The 26,240-nt window shown below is 53.2% G+C and overlaps 2 protein-coding genes across 2 annotated transcripts; both read left to right on the top strand.

Annotated features, from left to right (window-relative positions):
- Positions 1 to 15,144: 15,144 nt before the first annotated feature.
- On the top strand, positions 15,145 to 18,232 carry Gjb5 (gap junction protein beta 5). The gene is made up of 2 exons (XM_090333816.1): positions 15,145 to 15,231; positions 17,150 to 18,232. Exon 2 carries the CDS (start codon positions 17,175 to 17,177, stop codon positions 17,979 to 17,981), a length of 807 nt encoding a protein of 268 aa, XP_090189942.1. The 5' UTR covers positions 15,145 to 15,231; positions 17,150 to 17,174; the 3' UTR covers positions 17,982 to 18,232.
- Positions 18,233 to 19,309: 1,077 nt separating this feature from the next.
- On the top strand, positions 19,310 to 23,110 carry Gjb4 (gap junction protein beta 4). The gene is made up of 2 exons (XM_090333814.1): positions 19,310 to 19,424; positions 20,549 to 23,110. The coding sequence occupies exon 2, from the start codon at positions 20,835 to 20,837 to the stop codon at positions 21,633 to 21,635; it is 801 nt and encodes a 266-aa protein (XP_090189940.1). The 5' UTR covers positions 19,310 to 19,424; positions 20,549 to 20,834; the 3' UTR covers positions 21,636 to 23,110.
- The last annotated feature ends 3,130 nt before the right edge of the window (positions 23,111 to 26,240 follow it).

Genomic DNA, 26,240 nt, shown 5'->3' with positions numbered 1-26,240 from the left:
TAACCCCAGCCTTGCTGGAAAGCAGAAGGTGTTTCAGAAATAGATTTCTAATTTTCCAGCCACCTGGCTCGGCTGAAAGATATTCTGGAGTTTATAATTACTTTTCAGGCACTTAACTAGAATCTAGTTTCTAGGGCAACTTGATGCATCTCTTAATGTGTTTATGGATAAATTTCACCTTCCTGATCAGCCTGGTCTCAGAGTGAGAGGAGAGCGCTGCCTTCCAGGTTCTGGCTTTGTAAGGACAGGAGTGCAGGACTGAAAGCACAGAGGAGGGGAGAGTGAGGATGTGACGCGGGCATAGCCCCTGGCACAGGACCCAGAGTTGTCTGGGTCTCTTCCTGTGATGAAAGCAGAAGTCATGGCCTTCAGCCAAGAGCTGGTGGCTCACATCTCTCATCCTATCTATTCAGGAGACTGAGATCTGAGTATAGTGGTTCGAAGCTAGCCCAGGCAAGAAAATTGGTGAGACCCTTATCTCCAGTTAACCACCAAAAAGTCAGAAGTGGAGCTGTGACAAAGAGTGGTAGAGTGCCAACCATGGGCAAAATCTGACAGTGCCCAGGCTCTGAGTTATACACCACACACACAGAGACATACAAAGTCACACACACACACACACACACACACACACAAATGTGGCTTTGCAAGCAGGTATAAATTCCCTCCATCACCCTCTAACAGGCAGCTAGAGCTTAGTGAACGTCCCACTGGGGTTCACACTCCAGCCACGTCATTTTCTGGCTGTGTGACAATGGACAAGTGACACACTGTTTCTGTACCTCAGTCTCCTCACCTGGGAAAGAGAAAGAACTGTGGCTCCTACCGTCAAGAACTGTTAAGGGAACTTACAGGAGTTTATTCATACAAAGCCCTCGCACAAAGCCCAGCTTATGAGAACTGAGCATTCTATCACTGGTGTCCAACCCAATACAGGACACAGGAGGCAGCTTCAAGAAGCTAACATACCAGGGCCATGGCCTCGCACAGGGAAAAATAGCTACATATCAAACATCTATTCCCACTTTAATCCCACCCATTTGCTTTTTCTTTTTTACTCATTGGATGACACCTGAGCCACACTTCTAACCCCCCAATCTCATCCTTTATAATTGATATTTTCTATACATTTGATGATGCATATAATTTAGAAATGTACAAAGATAGATAGATAGATAGATAGATAGATATCTCAAAGGACCTTACTTAAGAAAGTTTCATGGGCCAAGAATGTGATTCCAAATAAAGGGCGGAAGAAGAGAGAAATGAACTATTTGGGCCAGGTGTGGTGCCTCATGCCTGTAAACCCAGATACTCAGAGGCAGAGATTAGGAAAATCGAAAGCTACAAGACTCTATCTCATAAAAAGCTGAGGGTAGTGACATGTTCCTGTCGATCCAGGAAAACACACAATGGAGGGTCAAGGTCCTGGTCAGCCTGAACATACTCCTTAGACCCTATTCAAAACTCACCGAAGTAAAAAGAGCTAGAGAGGAAGTGTGGCTCAAATGGCAGTGTGCCTGTCCAATAAGTGCAAGACCCTGAGTTCAAGCTCAAGTACTACAGGAAGGAAGGAAGGAAGGAAGGAAGGAAGGAAGGAAGGAAGGAAGGAAGGAAGGAAGGAAGGAAGGAAGGAAGGAAGGGAGGGAAGGAGGGAGGGAGGAAAGGAGGAAGGGAGGGAGGGAGGGAGGGAAGGAGGGAAGAAGGGAAGGAGGGAAGGAGGGAGGGAGGAGACCCTAGGGTATCATTCATCTAGACACACACACACACACCATTAAACACACAAGAGCCAGGAAGATGACACACAACTCAGACACACCAAGAACCATGAGTCAAACCCTTAGAAACTCACAGAAAACTGGAGACTCTATAGCGGCACAATTCCCAAGAATCAAGAGCCCCACGAGTGATTCAGTCAGAAAGGTTTCCTCCAGCAGATGACAGACAGACCCTGACCTTTGAGCAGAATAGCAAAGCGCCATTTAGGCCAACACCAGGCCACAGGAGGCACTGCTTACAAAGCCACCACACATGGGCTCCCCCAAGAGTCTGGATGTGGCTGAACATTCCCGGGAAGACCAGATTCAACCCCCCCACCCCACCCCCAGAGCTTCACAGCTCTGTGTTTGCTGTCCCAGTCTCCGCTTAGGTAGAACAGGGTCTCCTGTCTCTTCGGTGCCTGTGCCTCAGACTTGACCATCTGATCATCCTGGGTGCAGTTCGCTCTCCCCCTCTCTCCAGGTGTGTGCGTGTGTGTGTGTGTGTGTGTGTGTGTGTGTGTGTGTGTGTGTGTGTGTGCATCTTGCCTTCCTTCTTTCTGCTGCTTTTCTTCTCTCTGGGCCTCCCTCTAAAGTCAGTGACTTTCAAAGTGTCATCAAGGCAGCCTGAAAGCATCACCCAGACATCTGGTCAAATGCACCCCAGAATGACTGAGTCACAAACTCCCTCCCTCACCTCAACAAGCCTTCCCCCCAATGGGCTGGCACAGCTCAAGCCCCGCCCTAGAGGGCAGGCACAGGGCATATTTAACCACTAAATCAACTTCTGTTGATTAGATCTGTCTGGGGCAGAGGAAGAGACAAGGAGGCAGGAGCCTGGCCCTGCATATGTCTCTCTGCCAGTCTCCCTGTGGGTTTGTGTTGGTCACACCTGAAGATACTGGGCCTAAAGCAACTGCATCCCGCTGATGGCACCCTGTGTCTGGCCTCTGGGCCCAAATAGGAAGCAGACAAGAAGCAGCCAGCCCTCCAGTTAGAAACACACACAGCAGCTTGTTGACTGACCTGCAGGGGCGGAAGGACTGGGGATTCATTGGGAAACAGGCACAGCTTCCTCTGCGGGAGCCCAGGAGCAGACTGAGATTGGATGGCTTAGAGGGGTTCCACCCTCCTTGCTCCCTTCTTCCCTCCCTCCTGCACACAGCTCCCACTCCCACCCGCCCTCCCCCCCCAAGGGCTGAGTGTCAGGCCTGACTCAGACCTCAGAGGTTTCAAACATGACCCAGGAGACCGTCATGAGCCAGAGGAGAGCTAAGTACCAACGGGACCCGTAACAGAGTCGACTTGAACCTGATGGCCGAGATCCATCATCTCCTTCTTTTTTTTTTTTTTGTCAGTCCTGGGGTTTGAACTCAGGGCCTGGGCATTGTCCAGTCCTGGGGTTTGAACTCAGGGCCTGGGCACTGTCCTTGGACACTTTTTGCTCAAGGCTAACACCCTACCACTTGAGCCACAGCACCACTTCCCACTTTTCCTGAGTATGTGGTACAGAGGAATCAAACACAGGGCTTCATGCACGTTAGGTGAGCACTCTACCACTAGGCTATGCCCCCGGTCCCCCTCATTATTATTATTATTATTAATTATTATTATTATTTCTTTTGCCAGTCCTGGGCTTAAACCCAGGGCCCAGGCACTGTCCTTGAGCTTTCTGAAGGCCAGCGCTCTATCACTTGAGCCACAGCACCACTTCCAGCCTTTTCTGTGTATGAGGTACCCAGGAATCGAACCCAGGGCTTTGTGCATGCTAGGCCCCATTCCAAACCTCCAGCTCCCTTTACAGACAGAGAAACCGAGGCTCAGAGGACTTGACCATCAGTCACAGGCTAAAAATAAGTGAGCCTGTATTTGAACCCACAGCTTCAAGGCACCTCCTTTACCCCACTCTGACTTGCATTTTGGATACCGCCATTTCCCAGGGCCTGCTCACTTCCAGCCTTCCAGAGAGCTGTGGCTTGCCACCTTACCAGCAAAGTGGCACCCCCACCCCAATTCTCTGCAAAACCCTGAAGCCCTACACCGGGCAGTGAGCCCCGGCCCACAGAAGTAACTGGACCACTGTCCCGAGGAAGCCTACCTGCCTTCCTGAAGTAGTATTTCCTCATTGGAGAAGTTTCCTGCTGAGCATTTCGTGGTGCTCCACACCCAACATTCTAGCTACTCTCGGTGCTAAGATCTGAGGGCTGAGTTCTGAAGACAGCCAAGGCAGGAAAGTTCCTGAGGCTCTCCTCTCCAGTTAACCACCAAAACACTGGAAATGTGGTTCATGTGGGAAGCAGCAGCCTTGAGCAAAAAAGCTAAGGCCCTGAGTTCAAGCCCCAAGACCAGTGCATGCGCACGTGCATGCATACACACACACACACACACACACACACGCTCACATTTCCTCCCCATTCCCCAGCCCCCACTGCTGCTGCCTTGGCCCCAAGGGTGGGTCCAGCAGACTGCCTGCTCTCCATAAGGAGCTACACATGGATCTTCTCAGCCAAGCCATGACAGCAAGAGCAGTTCGCTGGCCTGACAAGTTTCCCCAGCCCTCGGGGGGTGGAGCCACCCCCACACCCCTCACCAACCCCCACAGAAATTCTGAAGTTGGGACCAGAGTTTGGCCTAGTGGTAAAGTGCTTCCCTAGCATGCATGAAGACCAAGGTTCGATTCCTTGGAACCACATACATAGAAAAAGCCGGAAGTGGTGCTGTGGCTCAAGTGGTAGAGCTCTAGCCTTGACAAAGCCCAAGCACAGTATTCAAGCCCGGAACTGGCAAAAAAAAAAAAAAAAAGAATTCCGAAGTCAGGGCCCCACTACCTTCCCTCACCAGCACAGAAGCCTGCCCCACCTGGCATGGTCCTTTGGCTCAAAACATCTTTAAAATGTCACCATTTCCTTTCAAAAATCAGGCAAGCTTTGCATTCTACTCCATGGTGTGTGTCAGGGTTTGTTTCAATATCAAAATAATGCCTATTGATTGAATTTTTGACAGGCAACATGTATTGCTTTATTAATGTAAAAACTCAATTAATAAGTGAATAGAATGCTTCTAATTCCTTATAGCAAACAAAACTGATGATCCGGACTTGCTGGATCTGTGCTGGGGCCTCTGAGTTCCCAGCACAGAGGAGTCCTGAGGGCCATCTATAATGCAGCCTTCTCTTCTCTCTTTCTCTCATTCACTATTGTCCCAGTGTGGGTGGCTAGTGAATGTGGGCTGGGAATTTATGAAGAGTACACAGTTACTGCCATTACCCATGGCCTCAGGGAGCACCCCATCTACTGTTCGGGACCAAAATATTCAAACAACACCAGAAGACAGCCTGATAGTATACGCCTGGAATTCTAGCCTCTTGGGAAGCAGAAATACACAGGTTACCATGTGAGGCTGGACACAACCAAAAAACATGAGGTCCGGGGGAAGGGGAACAGTAACTAAAGCAAAAAAGAGTCATGGTAGAGTGCTTGCCTACTAAGGGCAAGGCCCTGAGTTCAAAATCTCAGTACTACACACACACACACACACACACACACACACACACACGGTATAACGACAAGCTGTAATAAATGCACTGCAGAAAAGGCAAAGGGCACTTGAGCAAGAATAATGGGGGTATCAAAACTGTTCCCAGGGAAGTGACATTTAAACTGAGACAGAACAATAAGAAGGAGTTGGCCTGGTAGGAGAAAGTGGCAGTCTTCTGCTGGGGACCCATATGGCAGTCCTTGTGAAGAAGAGAAGGCCCACAGTCTCCATTCACAGCAAGCATGTAGCCAGAAATGTCACCCACACACACAGACACACATACACACACACCCCGCTCCCGAGCCCTGGGAGACAGCCAGGCACTCTGCTACACCCAACCGCAGTGACTGGGCACCAGGCCACCTGGAATCACATAGCCAGCTGCCAGGAAGACCTGAATCCGGTGGGAACAGGGCTCTCAGAACAGGCACAAAGGCTGGGGTATGGGGCCCAGAGCAGCCCCAGGAGGGGAAGCAGAGCTGCCGTCTTCCAGGGTCTCCACACACCTTCAGAGCCCCTGTTTCTGATTCCCACCCCTGACCGCCTTCCTGTCAGCGGCCACCTCCATGGGGCCACCAATCCCATGGAGGGAAGATTGGCATCAAACCCAGTCCCATTTGGGGCTGGACCTGGGTCCTGAGCCCTCTGCCACTATGGCAGTGAACTAACTAGTCATTCTGGATCTGGTACTGTCCCCACTGTGGCTGCTCAGCTGCTCCCCGTGTGCCTCGTGTCCTCCTGTGGTATCCATTATCCTCCTAGAACTCAGAAGCAGGAGCAGAAGAATCTGCACATGTGTACACACACACACACACACACACACACACACACACACACACACACACACACACACACGCACACACCCTTGGCCTGAGAGTCCTTTCTTCACACCCAGCTCCTGCAGGAATAACTGGAAGCAGATGCAAGAAGCGCCAGTCCTGGGCTCTGAATCCCGGTGGAGGCCGTGAGCCTGGAGCTACAGCCAAGCCTGGGCCTCTGCTGCCACCCAGAGGCCAAACAGGGAAAGTACAGGCAGCCCATGTCCTAAGGGCTTACCTGCCAAGACCCAGGCAGAAGAGCAAGGACCAAGCAAAGCCAGGGACCAGAATGAGGCCTCCGCAGGCAGTGACAGCCAGGAGGTATACCTGGCCTGATCTGCAGGTTCTCTGGCTCCCTCTCCACTGCCTAATCCAGAGTCTTGTGACAAATCAGGGCCATGTCATGGGGAATGGACAGCGGCACTAGAGGATAGAACTGGCCAGTCAGGGAAGGCTTCTCAGAAGTCAGTGTGATGCTTTAAAAAAAAAAAAAGAAATGCAAAGAATTGGAAAAAAAGCCAGACTCAAAGAAACATAGGTTGCCTGGTTTCCCTCATTTGTATAACTAGAGTGTACCGATAAATCTATAAGTAAATATACTGGCTGGTAAAAGACAAAAAATTATACTTGGACATGATAAAGCACACAGGACAGTAGACAATCACACAGTGAGACCAAAGGAAGATGTTCTCAGGAGAGGGTCACCGCATCTCAATAGCCACGCGTGTATGATCGTATAAAATATTTCTTGAAATGAACTCCAGGATATGGAAATAAGAGGCTTTATGTTATTTTGCTTTTCATTTTGTTTTTCTCTTTCACTGTTTCCTGCCTGAATTTATCTGTTTGGGGGAGGGGAGGGGACACAGAAATGGAGGGGACAACGTGGGAACAGGCACTATGTTGAAATGAACTACACAGCTTATGAGGGAGGGGGTCGGGAGGGAGATTCTGGGAGAAAAGGAGAGACAAGTGACACTGTTCAAAAAGAAATGGACTCGTTACCTGACTTTTCTAACTGTAACCCTGCTGCACATTCCCTTTACAATAACAATTTTTCAAAAAATGCAAACTAAACAGATTTTTAAACGAAACAGATTCCTTAAAACATAACCAGAAAAAGAAGCCTAACTGGCCTCCATTAAGTTCCCAAGGCTGGGTGTACCCAGAGCTTCAACTTTAAAATGACAGGTGGGTGACTATGGCGGATTCCCAAGATAAGGCTTTCTTCATTACTGTCAGCATTCTTTCTCTTTTTCCTCCTCTTCCTCCTCCTTCCTCTACCCTTTCCCTCTTCCTTTTCCTCTTCCTCTTCCTCTTCTTTCTTCCTTCCTTCTCCCCTACCTATTTTTTGTGGTTGTTTTCTAGGCTGGTCCTGGGACTTGAACTCAGTGCTTGGGTGCTGTCCCTGAGTTTTTGTGTTTAAGGCTAGCATTCTACCACTGGAACCACAGCTCCACTTCCAGTTTGTTGGAGGTTAACTGAAAATAAGAGTCTTGTGGACTTTCTTTCCCAGGCTGGCTTCAAAACACAGTTCTCAAAGTTCAGCTTCCTGAGCAGCATGTACCACCAGCCCCAGCTAATGTGAATGTTTTACTCTCTGGGGAGGGGTAGACAAAGCCGAAAGCACCTGTGAGCGTTGTAATAGGGCCCAAAGCTGCTTCCCAAGAGATCCTGACAGTGTGCTAGCATAATCCTGTCATAGGAACAAGTTTGGCATGATTCTGGAGGCAACAAGACAGCACCAATGTATTGGTCTCAAGAAAACCTGAGGGCAGGGCCAGGAGTATGGCCTAATGGTAGAACGCTTAGCTAGTATTCATGAAGACCTGGGTTCGAGTTCTTAGTACCACATATACATAGAAAAAGCCAAAAATGGTGCTATGGCTCAAGTGGTAGAGCTCTAGCCTTGAGAAAGCCCAAGGACAGTGCTCAAGCCCAGGACTGGTGACATGCAGCTGTTCTCAGGGAATCCAGGCTGGCAGCACGGCGCTGTGCCTCCCATCCAAGCAGGGGCGGGGGCCGGGGGTGGCCCCTCCACAGCATGAGGAGTGAAGCTGGGAGTGGAGGCTAGCAGGAGCCGCTGGGTGGGGCACAAAGCAGGGGGGCTGAGCAAGGCGGGAGAGGACAGGACGGGCTGGGAGGAGCATGAGCTCTGGGGAGAGGTGCCTGGAGCTGTTGGTCTGTGGAGGGCAGGACTGCCAAGCTGCAGGAGACCAGAGGCCTAGTGGTCCAGTGGTTAGGACCCCAGAAAGCCTAGACACCCCCTGCACTGCCCACCAGCAGAGCTCTGGCCTACATACTCAAGCACTGAGGGCGTCACGTTCCCTGCTCTGTCTACTTGCGTGTGCATGCATCTCTGCTCGGCCTCTTGCAGCCCACCGCGGCCCCCCTTCACCACAAACCCCTTGGAGTCCCATTAATTTGGAGAGTCTGTCTGTGTGGACGGCCGCAGGGCCCAGTCCTGGGGCTCTGAGAACTGTGTAATTATCCACCTGGGGAAGGCTAAGCAGCCCTGCCCCCTCCTTCCCTCCTGTCTCTCTCTTCTATTTTGCTCCAACCTCCCCCAGGGAAGCCGATTATGGAGGGGCCTGCTGGGTAAAGACAGGAAGAGTCACCGTCACCTTGTAGGAAATCAGAGACAGAGAGGGAGACAGAGAGAGGATGCCAGCACTCCATTCTCTCCAACTTCCGCCACACACACACACACACACACACACAGAGCTTGGCCCAAAGGCCCCAGGCTGGGCCCTGTGGACTGCGATCTGTGATCTGGACCTTCTCCACACAGCAGCTTTCTCCTGAGCTGGCCTTGAGCAGCCTGCTCTTTCCAGAAGCCTCTGGGGCTGTCCCTAGACCCCCACACCAGGCCACAACGTTAGGATGGCTGCTTAGGCCTGCCTCCCCGCCATCCACGCCCCCACCCCATGCCTGTCACCCCCAGCCTCTCCCCTCAGCTAACCCATTACCAAGTACCCCCAAGATCTTCAGCTGTTACCCTCCAGGATGCTGGTGACCCTCGAGTTGTCCGGAGTGGACATTTCAAACTTACAATATCAAGTTCCTCAGCCCCACCTCGTCTCTCTGCCTCTGATCACCGCACCCCCATCTTTCCTAATCAGCAGTTTTCTCCCCCTCCTCCCCTGCCCCACCGACAGCCACAGAGACCTCAAGAGACAGAACTGAGCCATGGTTCCATTTCACTATTCCCTGTGTCTTACCATTATTCAATGAGACGAACTGGCTGGATGCTTGTGGCTCATGCCTGTAACACCAGCTGCTCAGTTCAAAGCCAGCCCCAGCAGGAAAATCCATGGGACTCTTACCTCCAATAAACTACTCAGGAAAAAAAAGAAAAACACAGAAGTAACAATGTGGTTCAAAGTGGTAGAGTGCTAGCCTTGAGCAAAAAGAAGCTCAGGGACAGCGCCTAGGCCCTGAATTCAAGCCCCTGAACCACCAAAATATATATAATTGAATGGAGAAGAAAAAGGGAGGGCCAGGAGTTTGGCCTAGTGGTAGAGTGCTTGCCTAGCATGCACTAAGACCCGGGTTCGATTCCTCGGTACCACATACATAGAAAAAAGCCGGAAGTGGTGCTGAGGCTCAAGTGGTAGAGCTCTAGCCTTGAGAAAGACCAAGGACAGTGCTCAGGCCCTGAGCTCAACCCCAGGACTGGCAAAAAAAAAAAAAAAAAGAAAGAGGAAGAGGAAGAGGGAGGGAGGGAGGGAGGACAGAATCAGACTAGCCACACCCACTGCCAGGGCCCTGGGAGATTCCTGGCACATTGCAGTGTTACCACCTCAGATGGCCACAGGCCAGCAAGGAGCTGTGACCTGTGGGAGTCTGGGGGTGCAGGACAGGACCCGAGAGGGGAACCATGGACGGCCACCTCAGTACAGATGACACAGCGGCTCAAGGCCCCCACACAGACTGTGGGTCCTTCTTGGTCTGCTAGAACGTTCATCCCCAAACACGGTTTCCATGCAATCCCCAGGTGTGAGAAGGTGGGTCGTTAATGGAAATGGAGAAGCCCTAACTCAGTATTTGCCTGTGGTGTGGGCCACTGCCATAGGAGGAGGCGACCCTGTGCTGCTTGCAGGCAGAGTCCATGTCTTTCCCTTGTCTGCCTTCTCATCCATCCTCCCACAGAAGGAAACGGCTCCCAGCCAGGCCACAGCCTGCACTCTCAGCGTCCGGCCTGGCCTCCTCACCGTGCCCCGCAGAGGGCGCTCCTCGCCTGGGCCTGACTTTCAGGATGACCATCACTCATGCTAGGCAGTCAATCAGTATGATAAACACGGATACAGCCAATCACTGACATAGAATGATGAGGGGTGGAGCCAATGGCTTCAATGGGATGAGCACTTGCTGGAACAAGGTTGAAGATTGTTCCTGACAAGTCCCAGCAGACACTGTGACAGCAGAGGGGCTCTGCGCATCCAAACCAGAGCCCAGAAGTCCGTTCTGGAGCTCCCCACCAGCCAAGGGGAATGTCCAGAGGTTCAGGAACGGTTCCCAACCCTGTCCTCTACAGGAGGGACCCAGAGGGAAGTGAGAGCAGACAGCCAGGTGACTGGACTCTGGCCAGCCTTCATGGGGCCTGGCGGGGAGGGGGGGGGGGTATTGAGAGTCAGGGGGAGCCTGGACCTGGCTCAGGGACTGTGGCTCTCCTGCTGCAACTGTAGTCAAGAGAGCTCAGAAATTGTCTGAGGAGGCCCCAGGGCACATCCATTGCCACCCCTCGGGCTGTACTCAGGTCACAGGCAGGACTGGAATGCAGGGTCACAAGACAAATGAGGCCCAGGATAATGTCCCCAGCCCCCCAGGGAAAGAGCAAGAATGTCCACCCTGGAGGCTGGAGAGCAACAGAGCAGGAAGGAAAAGAAAGGGGAGACCCCACAGCCACTGGGCCAGGCAGACATCCTGCCCCCGCCCCTGCCCCTCACCACAGCCCTCCACACTCTGCATGCTCCAGAAAGGAATGCCAATGCTTTGTTCAGAGCCAGGGAGGAGAAGTGAATCTGGAACCCAGGTCTGTGTGGATTGTCTGCCACTCAGCTCCCTGGCTCCCCCCCACACACACACACCACCGGCCAGGCCTCCATCTTCCCTGCAGTTTCCACAGTCACCTTCCCATCCCCCACCCCCCATCGCTGATCCCTCCCTCTGTGGGAGGTCAGTCACCAGGCCTCCAATGAAGCCCTTCAGGTGTGTTGGGAACAATCCCCATCTTTGCCACTCAGAAGACTGAGATCTGGAGGATCATGGTTCCAGACCAGTCCAAGCAGGGGGCGGGAGGGGGGGGGGGGGAGTTTGCTAGACCACATCTCCAAAACTAACCAGCAAAAAGCTAGTTTGGGAGGAGCCGGTGAGGGAAGGGAGAGAGAATGTGGTGAAAACACAGGAGTGCTTGTTTACATTTTTGTGTGTGTGTGAGTCCTGGAACTTGAACTCCTGGGTGCTATCCCTGAGCTCTTCAGCTCAAGGCTACCACCCTTCCCTTGAGCCAAGCCCCACTTCCCATTTTCTAGAGCTGAATTAGAGATAAGAGTCTCAGGTCCTTTTGTGCCCGCTGGCTTGGAACCTTGATCCTCAGATCTCAGCCTCCTGAGCCACCACGCCCAGCTACAAGAAAGATTTTTTTAAAGGGAGAAAGTTGGATGGACAAGGAATAAGACCAATGGGGTAAATGTGAGGAAATTGCATCACATACATGTGTGAGAGTTTCACAGTGAAACCCCTCTTTGTACAGTGATAAAAATAACTTCTTATAAGGAGAATATACAAAGCATGGAAATGCAGTAAAATAATAATCTGGCTGGATTTATGGCAATCAGAGAGAGAGAGAGAGAGAGAGAGAAAGAGAGAGAGAGAGAGGCAGAGAGACTACACAACAGAAAATGAGACCTAGGGGATGGGAGTTTGGCCTAGTGGTAGAATGTTTGCCTAGCATGCATGAAGCCCTGAGTTCGATTCCTTGATACCACATACATAGAAAATGCCAGAAGTGGTGTTGTGGCTCAAGTGGTAGAGCTCTAGCCTTGAGAAAGCCCAAGGACAATGTTCAGGCCCTGAGCTCAAGCCCCAGGACTGGCCAAAAAAAAAAAAAAAAAAAAAATGAGACCTAGCTTGGAGGAGTAGAAAGGCTTTTCTGAGATGTTTAAATTGATATCAGAGGCTGGGTGTCTCATGATAGCTCAGAATAAACAAGGATAAAACATAAAGGTATGTGCAAAGATCCTGAGGGGACACAGAGAGAGATCTCCATGCTTGAAAACAGAAGCACGATCATTAGTAAAGAAGAGGCTGAGGGTAAAGAGAGTGGCAGAGGCTGGCTCAAGCAGGATTCCACAGACCACATTAGCTATATGGATGGTTGTTTTGCTTTGTTTTTCCAAGAGCAATAGGAAAACACTGAAAGGCTTTTAAACTGAGATTAACACGTTCCAAATACAGAAGAGAGCTGTGTGTGGAAAGCTGACTGTGGAGGAATGTAGCCAGGGTGAGTGGCAGCCACCTGCCCCATACAGAGAAGACACCCAGCAAGGGAGCTGCCAGCCTTCCTCCTGACCCCAGGAAGAGGAGGCCAGCCTCAGCATCTGGCTCCAGGCCGTCTTACCTCCCAGGAGCATAGGGCAAAGGTCACTCTTCCTTGAGGAGCAGGCTTTGCGACTGTGAGCCGATGACCGCATCTGCCTGCCTGCTCCTCTCAGAGCAGGTTGGGGCCAGGGGCCCCTCCAGGTCCATCTGGGCCAGAGGGTGTGAGGAGGACTGGGACAGAGGAGGACTGACCTGAGGAGGGAGACAAACAAGTAAGACTGGGGTGGGGGGGGGAGATGGGGCAGGGGGCAGGGGACAGGTGGCAGGGAAACGAAGGATTTGAGGCAATACGGACTGCAGGTCCCACGGTGCCCGGGCTCCAGCCCCCTGCCCACTTCAGGCTTGTCCCGCCACCCACGGGGGCCTCTTCCTGCCTACATGGGAAAAGGGGTCTGCGCCTTCCCCACCCACACCTTCCCTCCCCAAAGTCACCCCTGCGCTGGCTCTCCACCATCCCCCCCTGCAGCGTTGGTTCCCTTCCTCTCCAGGCAACGTGGCCCCCCTCTCTCTTACCATCACCTCTTTCTCTGCCTGCTCCCTAAAATGCAGGGGCTCCCTAGAGCTCCTTCTGGTCCACTCCTCTCCCACCTCACTCCACTGCTGCCACCTGCTGGCCGGAATTCAATCTACACACACACACACACACACACACACACACACACACACACACACACAGTTTTCCACTCATTCCACAAAATCTTAACTCATATCAGCGGTTCCCGCCATCTGCTTGACAGCCAAGGTGAGTCCCCCAGTTACCAGCATGCCCACAGCTGTCCCCCACACACAGCCCCCATGATCACCCCCATTCTCATCTCTGGCTTAGACCCTGGTCTCACAAACTCTCCAGCAGCCACTTCCTTCCCACTGGGGCCATTCAAGTCGTGAGCTCCTTCCTCCTTGCCAGCAGGCAGGGTCTCCCCCTATGCAACATGCTTTTATAACTCCCAAATCTAGACGTAAGGCTGGCCGCGTACCCACCAAGGGCTGTCATCCCCCCCGGTCCTGGCTGATGTGAGCCAGCCGACACTCAGGCTCTCCTTCTTTGTGGACATCTACATCTGCATCACATTTGTTGGGGTCTTTTTTCCCCCTCGTGGTGGTCATTGATGACTTCACTGTTTACAGTGGCCCCAAGCATGATGCCAGAATGAGGTCCAGGAGGAGCCAGTGGCATGCCCTAGGAGAAAAGGGGTGTAGGGGATAAGCACCCCAAAATCCAAGCCACACAATTGAGTTCAGTGCTAGCCAGCTACCCACTCATGGTCAAATGGCCCCACTGCAACACAAGCCTGCAGGAACCCAGTTTCTTTTGGAATAATGGCCACTGTTCACTGACCTGGACTAAAGCACCAACTAAGTCAAACTGATCACAACTCGCTGACATCTCCCAAGACATGCAAAATAGACCCAGACACCTTAGCATGACATTCTGGGTCTTTCACTGTCAAGAAGGTCTTTACCAACCTTCTGGGCACCTTTTGTCCACTACAGCCACAGTCCACTCTACTACTTTTCCATCGTGGCACACAGAGGTCCTCTGCCCATGAGACTTTTCTTCTGTTTCCTCTTGGTAAACTCCTACAAGACCCTTCAAGACCCAGCTGAGAGAATTCCTCTGGCTGAAATTGATACCCCCTTGACTACATCTCTTAGAGCCTGTCTCACAACTGACCCACTTCTGCATGTCCTCTCTTTCATGCCTGGTGTCCACTGTACATGCAGCCCACCTACAGGCATGAGGTTCAGACACAGGACATGGGGTTCAGACCCAGGACATGGGGTCCAGACCCAGGAGGAAGGGTTCAGATATGGGTCAGGTCTAGACACAGGGGTGGAATCTAGACCCAGAATGTGGGGCTTAGATGCGGGGTGTAGAGTTCACATACAAGAATTTGGGGCTCAGAGATGAGTACAAGATTCAGGCACAAGGTGTGTGACCCAGATTCACCTCTGAACCTCACAGAGAATAGGCCAGTAGAAGGACAGCAGGAGATTGTCGATTGGGGGGAGGGGGTTGACCCATGGAGAATTTGGAGAGAGCGCACATCTGGCCCTGAAGTTGGGAGACAGAGCCAGGGATGAGAATGGAGGAGCCGTGGAAGCAACCAGAGAGCAGGGCAAAACAACCCAAGGAAATGGAGGCCTGAGCTTCCACGGTGGAGAATCTGGGAAGAGGGAGGAGGAGGCAGGACAGACTCCAGCTCTTTCTACACGAGCCGGGGATAGGCAGGTGAGTGGGGAGACAGAGCCATCCTGAGTCTCTCCTGAGAGGATGGCAGGATTTGGAGCTCAGAGTCCTGGGAGGAGAGAATCCCTAAGTTTCCTGAACCTAATGGGCCTCAGCCAATGGCAGAGGGCGGCCGCTGCTCCTCCCCCAGCCGGCAGCCACACCCAGGCTGCTGCACAGCTGCTCAGGGGCCCTGGAATGAGCTAGCTGCTCCAGAACCCTTCCCTGGTTCCAGCATGAGTCTCGCCGCTTGCTGAATCCCAGGGCTAGCTCGAGAAAGTTCCAGGTGAGGCTGGGAGGAGCGGCTCGGGGCCAGGCGTCTGTGGTCTGGGTGTGCCCTGCCCCTTGGCACCCGTGATGGGGAGATTTCCTTTGGAGGGGCAGAGAGGGAGGAGGTCTAGGTGCGTGGGTCCCCCTGGAACTTGATGGTGAGGAAAGGGTTCCTCCCTAGCGGCTCGGGGCTCTTCCTGCTCTCTCCAGCCACTCCAAGGTGGGAGCTGGAAGCCCAATGGGAAAGTGGGAGAGGACTCAGGGTAGCCGAGAGAAGCAGCTCTGCTGGGGCCTGCCTGGCCCACGCACGGTGGGCTGGGAGCAGCCTGGGGGCTCAGGGCTGGGCTTCCCTGGGTGTTCCTGAGAAGCCTGGGGTTCCACCCAAGGCAGGACCGAACAGAGAAGCCGGTGACTCACCGCAGGGCCACCCCGATAGAGAGAGCTAGTGAGAAAGAGACTCCTCGAAGCTCCCATCACCCAGAGTGGAGGGAGAGCACATGGACTCATAGGCCACTCACTGGCAAAGTTGGGGCCTGGAGCAAGACCCAGGCAGTGCACAGAGGGTGGACACAGGCACCAGCCTGCTGGGGTTCAAATCCCAACTCTACCATTTACAGCAGTGTAGCAGTAAGCAACTTGATTGACATCTCAACCTCCTCTTTCCTTCTCTGTAAAAATCTGTAAATATCAAAATACCATCGGACCTTCTCAAGGCTGCTGGGAAGGCACAGTGTGCTGACTTATGCCAGATGCTAATTGTGCAGGCAGGGGTCAGGGATCAGGAGGGCTATGACCTTCTAAGGGACGTCATAACCCCTTAGAACAAGACATTGTGCACACAGGCTCCCTGAGGTTCCGGGGTACACATGGAGCGAGACCTCAGTGCCTGGCTCTCAGCAGATTTCCCCCTTCCCCCTCCCCTGAAATGAGGAGAGTGGAGTGAGGAAGGCCCCGCCCCCATTCCGCCCCCCCCCCCCCCCCCCCCGCAAGCTGTCCCTTCAATAGAGGTGAATTGGCGTCTGTGGGTTTCTCACTCCAAGTTCATCAGCAGAACATGACCAGAGCCTGGTCAGCCCACAACACAAAGATGTCGGGAAGGGGAAAGAGTTCGGCAGAGCTTGGGAAAGCTGCTTATCAAGCCCTCTTCTGGAGAATCACAAAGTGGATTTATCAGCATGGCTCACTTAACTTTGCCCAACCCAGTACCGGGATTTTCCAAACTCTCCCCCCACCCCCGCCCCACACGCGCGTGCAGGCACGCACCGGTACTGGCCTTCTCTTTAAGGGCCTGGCCATTATCCCAGGTGGTCAACACTCCACCACTTGAGCCACACCTCCACTTCCCAGCTTCTGGGTGGTGAACTGAAGACAAGTTTCACAGATTTGTCTGCCTGAGCTAACCTTGAACCTCATTGCCCAGCTCTCAGCCTCCTGAGTAGCTGGGATTTCAGGCATGAGCCACGGGCACCTTGCTCCAACTTTTCTTGAACACAGAATTCTTTGCTCTCAGGACTCCTCTATTACTGGCTTGTGAGACAGGACACCATGAAACACGGCTTGGGGGAAGACAGGACAGACGCTAGGAAACCTTTTGTGATGGCTCACACTTTATCTTTCAGTTGAATTGCCACTGGCTGTGCTTCAGGTGAGGCGGAACCCCGCTGGGGATACTTACTCCTCCAAGCCACCTGGAGGCAGAGTTTCAGTCCCCTCTGCCACCCATCCCCCCAGCCCAGAAAAGGCCAGACAGCTGGTTCCCCTTGAGGGGGAGGAGGGTGTTGTCTGAAAGGTGAGGAAGAGAGTGGGCACGGATGGAAGCCTCCGGTGGTGCTCCTGGGAGAAAGGCTGGCTTACCAGTAGAGTTGGGGTCTAACGTAAGGACCTGAGTTCCACACCTCCTGCTTGTGTCACCTCGGTTACCTGTTTCCTTGCAGTTAGAAGCCGGCGCCTGGGTCCACCATGAACTGGGGGGTCTTTGAGGGGCTCCTGAGCGGCGCCAACAAATACTCCACCGCCTTCGGCCGCATCTGGCTGTCCCTGGTGTTCATCTTCCGCGTGCTGGTGTACCTGGTGACGGCGGAGCGCGTGTGGGGCGACGACCACAAGGACTTTGACTGCAACACCAGGCAGCCCGGCTGCTCCAATGTGTGCTACGACGAGACCTTCCCGGTGTCCCACGTGCGCCTCTGGGCCCTGCAGCTCATCCTGGTCACCTGCCCCTCACTGCTCGTGGTCATGCACGTGGCCTACCGCAAAGCTCGGGAGCAGAAGTACCGCGAGGCAGTGGGCGAGGGTGGTGGGTACCTCTACCTGAACCCGGGCAAGAAGCGGGGCGGGCTGTGGTGGACGTACGTCTGCAGCCTGGTGTTCAAGGCCGGGGTGGATACGGCCTTCCTCTATGTGTTTCATGCATTCTACCCGCAGTACACCCTGCCGCCCGTGGTGAAGTGCCACGCCGCCCCGTGTCCTAACGTCGTGGACTGCTTCATCTCCAAGCCCTCGGAAAAGAACATCTTCACTCTCTTCATGGTGATCACAGCCGTCATCTGCATCCTGCTTAACCTGGTGGAGTTGGCCTACCTGATAGGCAAACGGTGTCGCGAGTGTGGGAGGGCAAGGAAGGCCGCGCAGGTCACGTACCTGGGCCACCCACCCAGCAAACCAAACGACCTCCTCTCAGGAGACCTCATCTTCCTGGACCTGGACACTCACCCCCCTCTCTTGCCAGACCATCCTCGAGAGCATGTGAAGAAAACCATCCTGTGAAGGGCTGCCCGGACTGGACTAGAGGGCGGGGCCTGGATTGGAAGTTTCCAGAAGCTGGGGGAGGGGGAGAGGGAAAGGAATCAGCTGGAGACCTGCAGAGGAAGGATTTACACAGTGGGGGTTCCAGCCCTATTTCACCCTCACCCCCCCCCCCACACACACACACCTGCCTTCCACCTGCCCCAGCTGTCTCCTCTTCTGTAAATGGTGGTGCCAAGGGCCCTCGTGGAGTTAGTAAAGAGGAATCTGTTACTGACACCAGCTGCTCTTTGGTTGTTCGGCCTTGGTGACCCTCCTTAGGTCACTGTGTCAATCTCTGTCCCTGGGAAGGGCTGTACTCCACCTCCATGGGAACAGACCTCTTGCTTCTATGGACAGGCAGCCTTCGGTGGAAGTGGTGTCTACAAAGCCACCACACTGAGTACGCAGGGCGGGGTGTGGATACCCTGGCATGGCAGGTTCTAATCCAAGTGTCACAGGCACTGTGGGAAAGTAACGTGAGCGCCTCTGCAAAGTGGGTTCCTTAGAGCCTGTGAGGACTGAGGAATACGTGGCTGTGGACAGGGTTAGCTGGCTGTCACGTGCTGCACAAATGTTAACCGTCGCTATTAGAAAGTGCTCAATAAATGCTTGTGGGAAATGGAGCAGTGGCCTCCCTGGCCACCCATTAGCCCTCACTGCCCCCTGCCAGACCAGGGGCTGGGGGAGCATCCCTCTGGAGCCACTGCTGGGTCACAGTCCACCTTCCCTAGAGGCCTCCTTCCCCCAGAGGCCCGGGCATGGAGGACAGATGGGGAGACCGTGAGCTTGGCCCCATGCCAGCCAGGGTGTTTCATGCTGCCAGCCAACATTCCTTGTGTCTAGCAGGGCACCAAGAGCACTGGTCTAGAAAAGCCATGGGTGGCCTGTCTCACCCCCATCCACCCAGGAAATACAAAATGCCCACCAGGGTAGGACATAGCCCTGGGCTGACTCAGCATTATCCCTTCTCGTAGATGCCAGTGGCTGAGGAGCTCAGAACCCACTGCCAGAGGAAAGGGCGAGAAAGAGGCCTGGGAACCAAGAGGGCAAAGGAAATGAGCCCAGGGAACCAGACTGGGGCAACACCACCGGTGCCAGCCCAGGCCTGGGCATGACAGTGGGCTCCAGCCCTCCCCCCCAGCTGCAGTCCCGCCCACATACCTGCCAGCCCTGCCAGGCTGGAGAGAAGGCGTGAGCCAGGGGAGAAGAGCTGCAGGTGTTTGCTCTGAATATGTGCCCGGGGAAGTTCAACCACCTAGCCTGCCCTACCCACCCACCCGATCACTGTCGCTTGGCTCATTGGCTCAGAAAGCCCCACCCCACCGAGGAGTAAAGGAACAAAAGCTACCTCCAGGAGGCCCTTGGGCACACAGGCACACAGACCGAGACGCTCAGGGGACTGAAGAGTGTGGGACCCAAAGGGTAAGAAATGAATAACTGAGGATACCAGGAGACAGGCTGGGGGCTGGGCTTCTGGTGGGGGTCAGCCACAAGGAGACAGGGTCCCTGGAGAAACCCCAGGGAAGCTTCTTGGAGGGGAAAGAATAGCCTGCTGGACCGCAGAGAGGCCACAGGACCAGAGAAGGGGAAGGTGGCATCAGTTCCCTTTTCTTCTGTTTTCTTTTTGTCTAAGACCAGGACTTGAACTCTATCTGATACTTGCTTTCACTCATTGGCTGGCATTCTACAATCTGACCCATACCTCCAACCCCCCTTGCTTTGCTTTGCTTTGCTTTCCATTTTTTGCCAACACTGGGACTTGAACTCAGGCTCTCAAAGTCTCATTTAGCTTTTTGCTCTAAGAAGCTGTCCTGCTACTCCTTGAGCCATGCCTCCAATTTCAGCCTTTTTGCTGGTGAAATGGAGATAAAGGAGTCAAACTTTTCTGCCCAGCTGGGTTCTAACCATGATCTTCCGATCTCAAGCTCCTTGAGCAAGGAGCTAGGATTACAGGCACTTAGCATCAATTCAACTTAACAAACATCCTGGCCCAGAGCTGGGTCCTGGGGAAGCAGAGATGAGTGGGATGTAGGCACTTGCAGTCTGACAGGAAGATATGAAGAAACTATTTGATTACAGGTAACACACCTTATCACGGAAGAGGAAGGGGTCTGAGAAGCCGATTCTGAATCAGTCATATTGGGTGGGGCTGGGGATGACTGACAGTCCAGATAAGGGGGTGTAGAGGCTGAAGTACACAGGACAAGAGCCTGGATGAAAAGAAGATGGCTAGCAAACCACGGTAAAGCAGAGAGGGATCGGGATCGGACCTTGAGAAAGGGAGGCAAGGTTAGAGTAAGGAACACCAGGAACCCAGGCCCTGGCTCTTTCCCCTGGCTGTGGCTCAAACGAGGCAGGCCTCAGGGGCAGGAGTATGGCCTAGCATGCACAAAGCCCTGGGTTTGATTCCTTGGTATCACGCACACAGAAAAAGCCATAAGTGGTGCAGTAGCTCAAGTGGTCGAGGGCTAACCTTGAGAAAGCGCATAGCCAGTGGCCTAGCCCCACAGGATAATTGTACTTCACCTGTGTTTATTACTTTGTAGAATAAAATATACCTTGATTTGGTGAACTGAAGACCAAGGTTCAAGACCAGCTCTGCTACTGCCAGCTGAGGGGCCTTGGGCGGGTGCCTTTGGGCCTTAGCTTCCATCCCCGTGAAATGGGGGCAGTGGCAACTGCTCCCTCTCCCAGCCACTGCAATGAGCACAGCATGGCCCCGTGGTGAGGCCATGGCTTGACCGGCCACGCCATCATTTCCAGGTTCTCCAGACCTAAGTGGGTGCCATCCACCCCTGTACATCCACGTGAGGCACCGAGAACTCGGCCAGCATGAACTGGGCATTCCTGCAGGGTGTCCTGAGCGGCGTGAACAAGTACTCCACGGCGCTGGGCCGCATCTGGCTGTCGGTGGTGTTCATCTTCCGCGTGCTGGTGTACGTGGTGGCGGCCGAGGACGTGTGGGACGACGAGCAGAAGGATTTCATCTGCAACACCAAGCAGCCCGGCTGCCCCAACGTCTGCTACGATGAGTTCTTCCCCGTGTCCCACGTGCGTCTCTGGGCCCTGCAGCTCATCCTGGTCACCTGCCCCTCACTGCTCGTGGTCATGCACGTGGCCTACCGGGAGGAGCGGGAGCGCAAGCACCGGGAGAAGCACGGGCCCAACGCGCCATCTCTCTACGACAACCTGAGCAAGAAGCGGGGCGGGCTCTGGTGGACGTATCTGTTGAGTCTCATCTTCAAGGCCGCGGTGGATTCGGGCTTTCTCTACATTTTCCATCATCTCTACCGAGATTATGACATGCCACGCGTGGTGGCCTGCTCCGTGGATCCCTGTCCCCACACTGTAGACTGCTATATCTCCCGGCCCACGGAGAAGAAAGTCTTTACCTACTTCATGGTGGCCACAGCCGTGATCTGCATCCTGCTGAACCTCAGCGAGGTCACCTACCTGGTGGGCAAGAGATGCATGGAGGTGCTGGGCCCCAGGCGCCGGCGGTCGAGACACAGGCATCGCCTACCTGACACCTGTCCCCCGTATGTGATCTCCCAGGGGGGCCACTCCCAGGAGGGTAACGCTGCCCTCATGAAGGCCAGCTCGGCCATCATGGAAGCAGGTGGGTATCCATAACCTGCCTCAGCAGGTAGGGTCACCCAGTTCCCTGCTGTCCCAAGGCTGCCCCGCCCCGCACAGGGGCAAAGGCAGGCAGATGGTCCCCAGGTGAGCAGGAGGGGACCAGAGGGACTTGAGCCCACCCAGTGGCCAGTATGCAATGAAGGGTTACAGTTCGTCTGTGGGTCCTGAGCCTTGGTGGACTTGATGGCTGGTGGGAATTTTGTACATGGCAACAGAGTAAGCCAAAACCCTTAATAAATATGATTTTTTTTCCCCCAGTACTTTTCAGGCCAGGTGGTGAATGGATGGTGGGTAGGCAAGTACAGGAGTTCATATGAGTGCCCCAAAGGGGATCTGAGCCCCAGAACCTCGGATCCACTGATTATGCCAACCTCCACACATGTGTGTGCATGGTGTCTATATACACACACACACACACACACACACACACACACACAGTCTCCATCACCTGGTGACCACCAGCACATGGAGAAGACCCTACACCGGGGCCCTGCAGCTCTGCAGCCAGCTGGGCAAGGAGGACGTCCAGGGAGCCAGGGAGACCCCTGTGGACTCTGAGTAGGAACACAGGGGCTCCCTGCTGGCCCCCAGTTCCCCAGTCCTGTCCTAAGCAAAGCCCTCTCTGAGGGAAGGGGAACAGTGCAGGCAGCAAGCTGGGGACAGGATTTCCCCCAGGTGTCTCTGCCACATGACTCATCCTCACCCAGAGCTCACAGCTGTGGAATTTCCCCCCAGTTCACTGAGACACATTCCTCCCCTGCCCACACTGGTCTCACCCTGACCCAACCCCCAAGCCATGCCTTCAGCCTGGACCTGCCCCTGAGTCTCACCAGCTGTCCCTGGCCACTCTTGGGGAGAGCCACAGGCATCTCACACTTGGCAGCATCTGAATGACCCCACCTCTTCCCCTAAGCCTGTACACCCCCCCTTCTGCCCCCTACCCCCCACCCCCACCACACACACTTCTACACTCTCCCTGGGCCTCTCCTCCAATCACAGATGGCGTAATACACCTGTTCCTGAATCTGACCAGTCTTGGCTCTGCACCCCCTCTCCTGAGCTTTGTGGTCTCTGATCTTACCAACCACTGAATCCCATCTCCTTTCCTCCCTTCACTCACCACCTTGTGGTTCCCTAGACACACACACACACACACACACACACACACACACACACACACACACACACACACACACACACACACACCATGCTCACCTGGCATGCCTCAGGTCTCTGTCATGCTATTCCCTATAACCTGGAATCTCCTTCCTGCCTCCTCTGAGACTTGTCCTCAAAACCCCAGGCAGTCTGTGTGCCACTTGTGTGTCAGCCTAGCTCATGCCGCTCCCCTGTCATTCCCTCCTCCAAATTGGAATGGCCTGTTCCCCTGAGTGCCTCCCCATAAGCCTGTGAACCCGTCAAGGGCAGGACACTGAGTCACTAGGTGCTTGTAGACTTCAATAAATGTTTGCTACGTGAGTAAACGGGCTGTGAGCTGCCTGGGGGAAGGACCGTGTCATGTTTATCTGAACCCTCTGCCACACCTAGCCCAGGAGCTCAGCAAAGTGGTTTTTCCTTTGGTTTGTGGTAAACTAAATCCGGCCTTAAAGTCTTCCCGGGAAACCCTCCATGGCCCTCCTAATTACAGTTTGGGATCTGGGAGTCCTATCTCAGGTCTTATGTCCTGGGAGCAGAGCAGGGCCAGGGCTCAATGCATGTGAAACAGGACAGGTGGGACTGGACTGGTGAGCTGGGGTGCTACTCTGGGCCTGGTCCCTAGGAGGCAGGGTGTGGGATTGTTAATAAATTCCAGCACAGAGGCATGGCCATGGGCCTCTGAACCCTCCTCTGAGCCATGGCCTTCAAGGGCCTGTCTCTGCATGGCAGGAAGGCCATCCAGCAGGAATGATCATTTCTTCAGTCCAGTGACAATCATTTCTTCAGGGGCAACTATAATCCATGAACAGCTAACATCCACCATGAGGAGCAGGTGTCCTCAAGAAAGGAGACACAGTCAGGGCACTGCTACCACAACCTGAACTTGTGACTGCAAGAGACAAAAATGGCTCCGACCACCCAGCCGAGAATAGGGCAGCACTCTTGACTGAACTGCATGGCTCCACGCTGCTCAGAAAAAGGCAGTGCCTGGCCAAGAGTTTGGCCTAATGGTACGGTGCTTGCCTAGCATGCACAAAGACCTGGGTTCATTTCCTTGGTACCACATACACAGAAAAAAGCCAGTAATGCTGTGGCTCAAGTGGTTAGAGCTCTAGCCTTGAGAAAGTCCAAGGACAGTGCTCAGCCCCTGAGCACTGGAAAAAAAAAAAAAAAAAAAGGACTGGTAAAAAGGAAAAAAGCAGTGCCCACATCTAGGCCAGGTCATCAGTCTAAACACTGCCAGGATGTCCTCTCCATAGTGATGCTCAGATGTCCTGAGCTGGAGCCAGGCAGAAGTCAAACACCTTGGGACCAGCAGGAGGCCTCCGCAGGGGGCGGGGCTAACCCTGGCTTCAGCCTCCACACAGTCTCCTCCTCAGTCCCCCAGGGCTCTCTCCACCACCCCTCCCCTCCTGTTACCCCTCCCCCCTACCTCTGACATCTTCCTCTTCTGACCTCTGCACTGCCACCAACTCAGTCCAGACAGAGACCCAATCAGAGCCATGGTCAAAAACCTTCTCCTCTTGGTATTCTCCCCCAACCAGAGGTCACCCGGATGCCACCCTCTCCTCTATTCCTGGGTCTCCTCTCCCTCAACCATGTCACCACCCACCTCTAGAGCCTTCCATCAGATTTAAGTTGACAAATATTGTCTAGTTCACTTTGTTTGGTTTGTGGTTTGCAGGGGTTTGTTCTAGGGTTGTTGTTTCATTTTGCTGTAGTGGTCTTAGGGCTTGAACTCCAGGCCTGGGTACTATCCCTGAGCTTTTATACTCAAGGCTAGCAGCCTACCACTTGGGCCACAGGTCCACTTCCAGCTTTTTGGTGGTTAGAGGTAAGAGTCTCATGGATTTTCCTGCCTGGGCTGACCTTGAACCTCAGCCCTTAGATCTCAGTTTCTTGACTGAGATTACAAGCATGAGCCACCAACACCCAGAGGTTTTAACTTTTTAAATTGTTTTAAAGTTATTTTTTCTTTTGTCATTCATGGGGTTTGAACTCATGGCCTAGGCCTGTCCCTGAGCTTTTTCACACAAGGCTAGTGCTCTGCCACTTTGAGTCAAAGTGCCACTTCCAGTTTTCTAGTGGCTAATTGGAGATTCAAATCTCACGAACTTTTCTGCCCAGTCTGACTTTGAACCACGATACTCAGATCTCTGTCTCCAGAGTAGCTAGGATTATATGCAAGAGCCACCAGCGCCCAGCTAAAGATTTGTTGTTGTTGTTGTTGTTGTCTGTTTGATTTTTGTTATTAGCAAACAGCTGTAAAGGGAGAAGGGGATTATTGTGATGTTTCTATACTTGCAACCTCTGACACTCTCTTAGCCCCTTCCCAGCTTCTTCAAACAAGTTTAACAGATTTCATTATTCTATTTGCAATCTGCATATTAAGTACAATGGCCACATTCAGCTCACCCTTTCCCCACCCCTCTCCCTCTGGTATCTGTTCCTGTCCCCACAGAGCCTTTAACTCTCCTGTGGCTTCTTTAATTGTTCTGAAAATTGTTAGTCACCTGCCTAATCTCCATGGAAATTGAAGGAAAGATAGTCCATTCTTGGCTTTCTCTTTTTTTGTTTATTTCTTGTTTGTTTTGGGACTGGGTTTCACTAGGTGGTCCAGCTTGCCTTGAAGTAGCAATCTCCCAGCTCTAACTAACCTGAGTGCTGGGATTACAGGAATGGGCTACCACACCCAGCTTGATTGCTTACTTTTATGTGAAAGTCCCATGCTGGGTGCTGGGAAGAATCCAATTTGGTGATTCCTGGAGCCTACATTCCAGACAAAAGGACATCTCCAAACTTGGGACTGGATGCTAGAAAAAGAGGTGGGAGAACCTGAACATCAGGCATCTGGGAAAGAAACCTCTAATATTCTAGAGGAACAACTATGTAAAGGAATGGTAAATTTAATGACAGAGGCTGAAGGAAACACAGGCTCCAGGGTCACACAAAGGTCTTGGGGATTGGAGTCAGGATAACCTGGATAAGGGCCGGGTTGTGCAATACCCCCTTTGTAAATCCCTATGAATGATTCTGGACTGGATCCTGGAGGCAATGTCAAGATACAGGAAAGATTTAGCTCGCAGGGACCCAGGCTGGGCTACCCATTTGGACTCTGATGCAATCTAAGTAAGAAATCACGAGGTCCAGAGGTCCTAAACTGTATAGGGTGTGCCCAATGCAAATGGAAAGAAGTAGCTGGATTTAGGAAATGTTTACGAGATAGAATCTCACAGATTTTGTGACTTGGGCATGGGGATGAAATAGAGGTAGGAATCAAAGTGACACCCAGGTTTTCTGGCTCCAGTGTGTAGTACCATTTGCTAAGTTGGAAACTTTAGTAGAGGAGCAGGTTTGAGGCAGATGTAATGGTTTCAGCTTCAGACATGGTCAGATGGAGATACAAATAAGATACTTTGCCTTTTCCCTCTCCTTCAAGAA

This window comes from Megascapheus bottae, chromosome 6 (genome assembly GCF_031878675.1).
Source record: "Megascapheus bottae isolate mThoBot1 chromosome 6, mThoBot2.hap1, whole genome shotgun sequence".
Taxonomy (NCBI): Eukaryota; Metazoa; Chordata; class Mammalia; order Rodentia; family Geomyidae; genus Megascapheus; species Megascapheus bottae.
The sequence above is the reverse complement of the archived record's forward strand: the minus strand, read 5'-3'. Positions and strand labels throughout refer to the sequence as shown.

Excerpts from the sequence above, each read along its gene's own strand:
- Gjb5 (XM_090333816.1), top strand. The coding sequence starts at position 17,175 with ATGAACTGGGGGGTCTTTGAGGGGCTCCTGAGCGGCGCCAACAAATAC.
- Gjb4 (XM_090333814.1), top strand. The coding sequence starts at position 20,835 with ATGAACTGGGCATTCCTGCAGGGTGTCCTGAGCGGCGTGAACAAGTAC.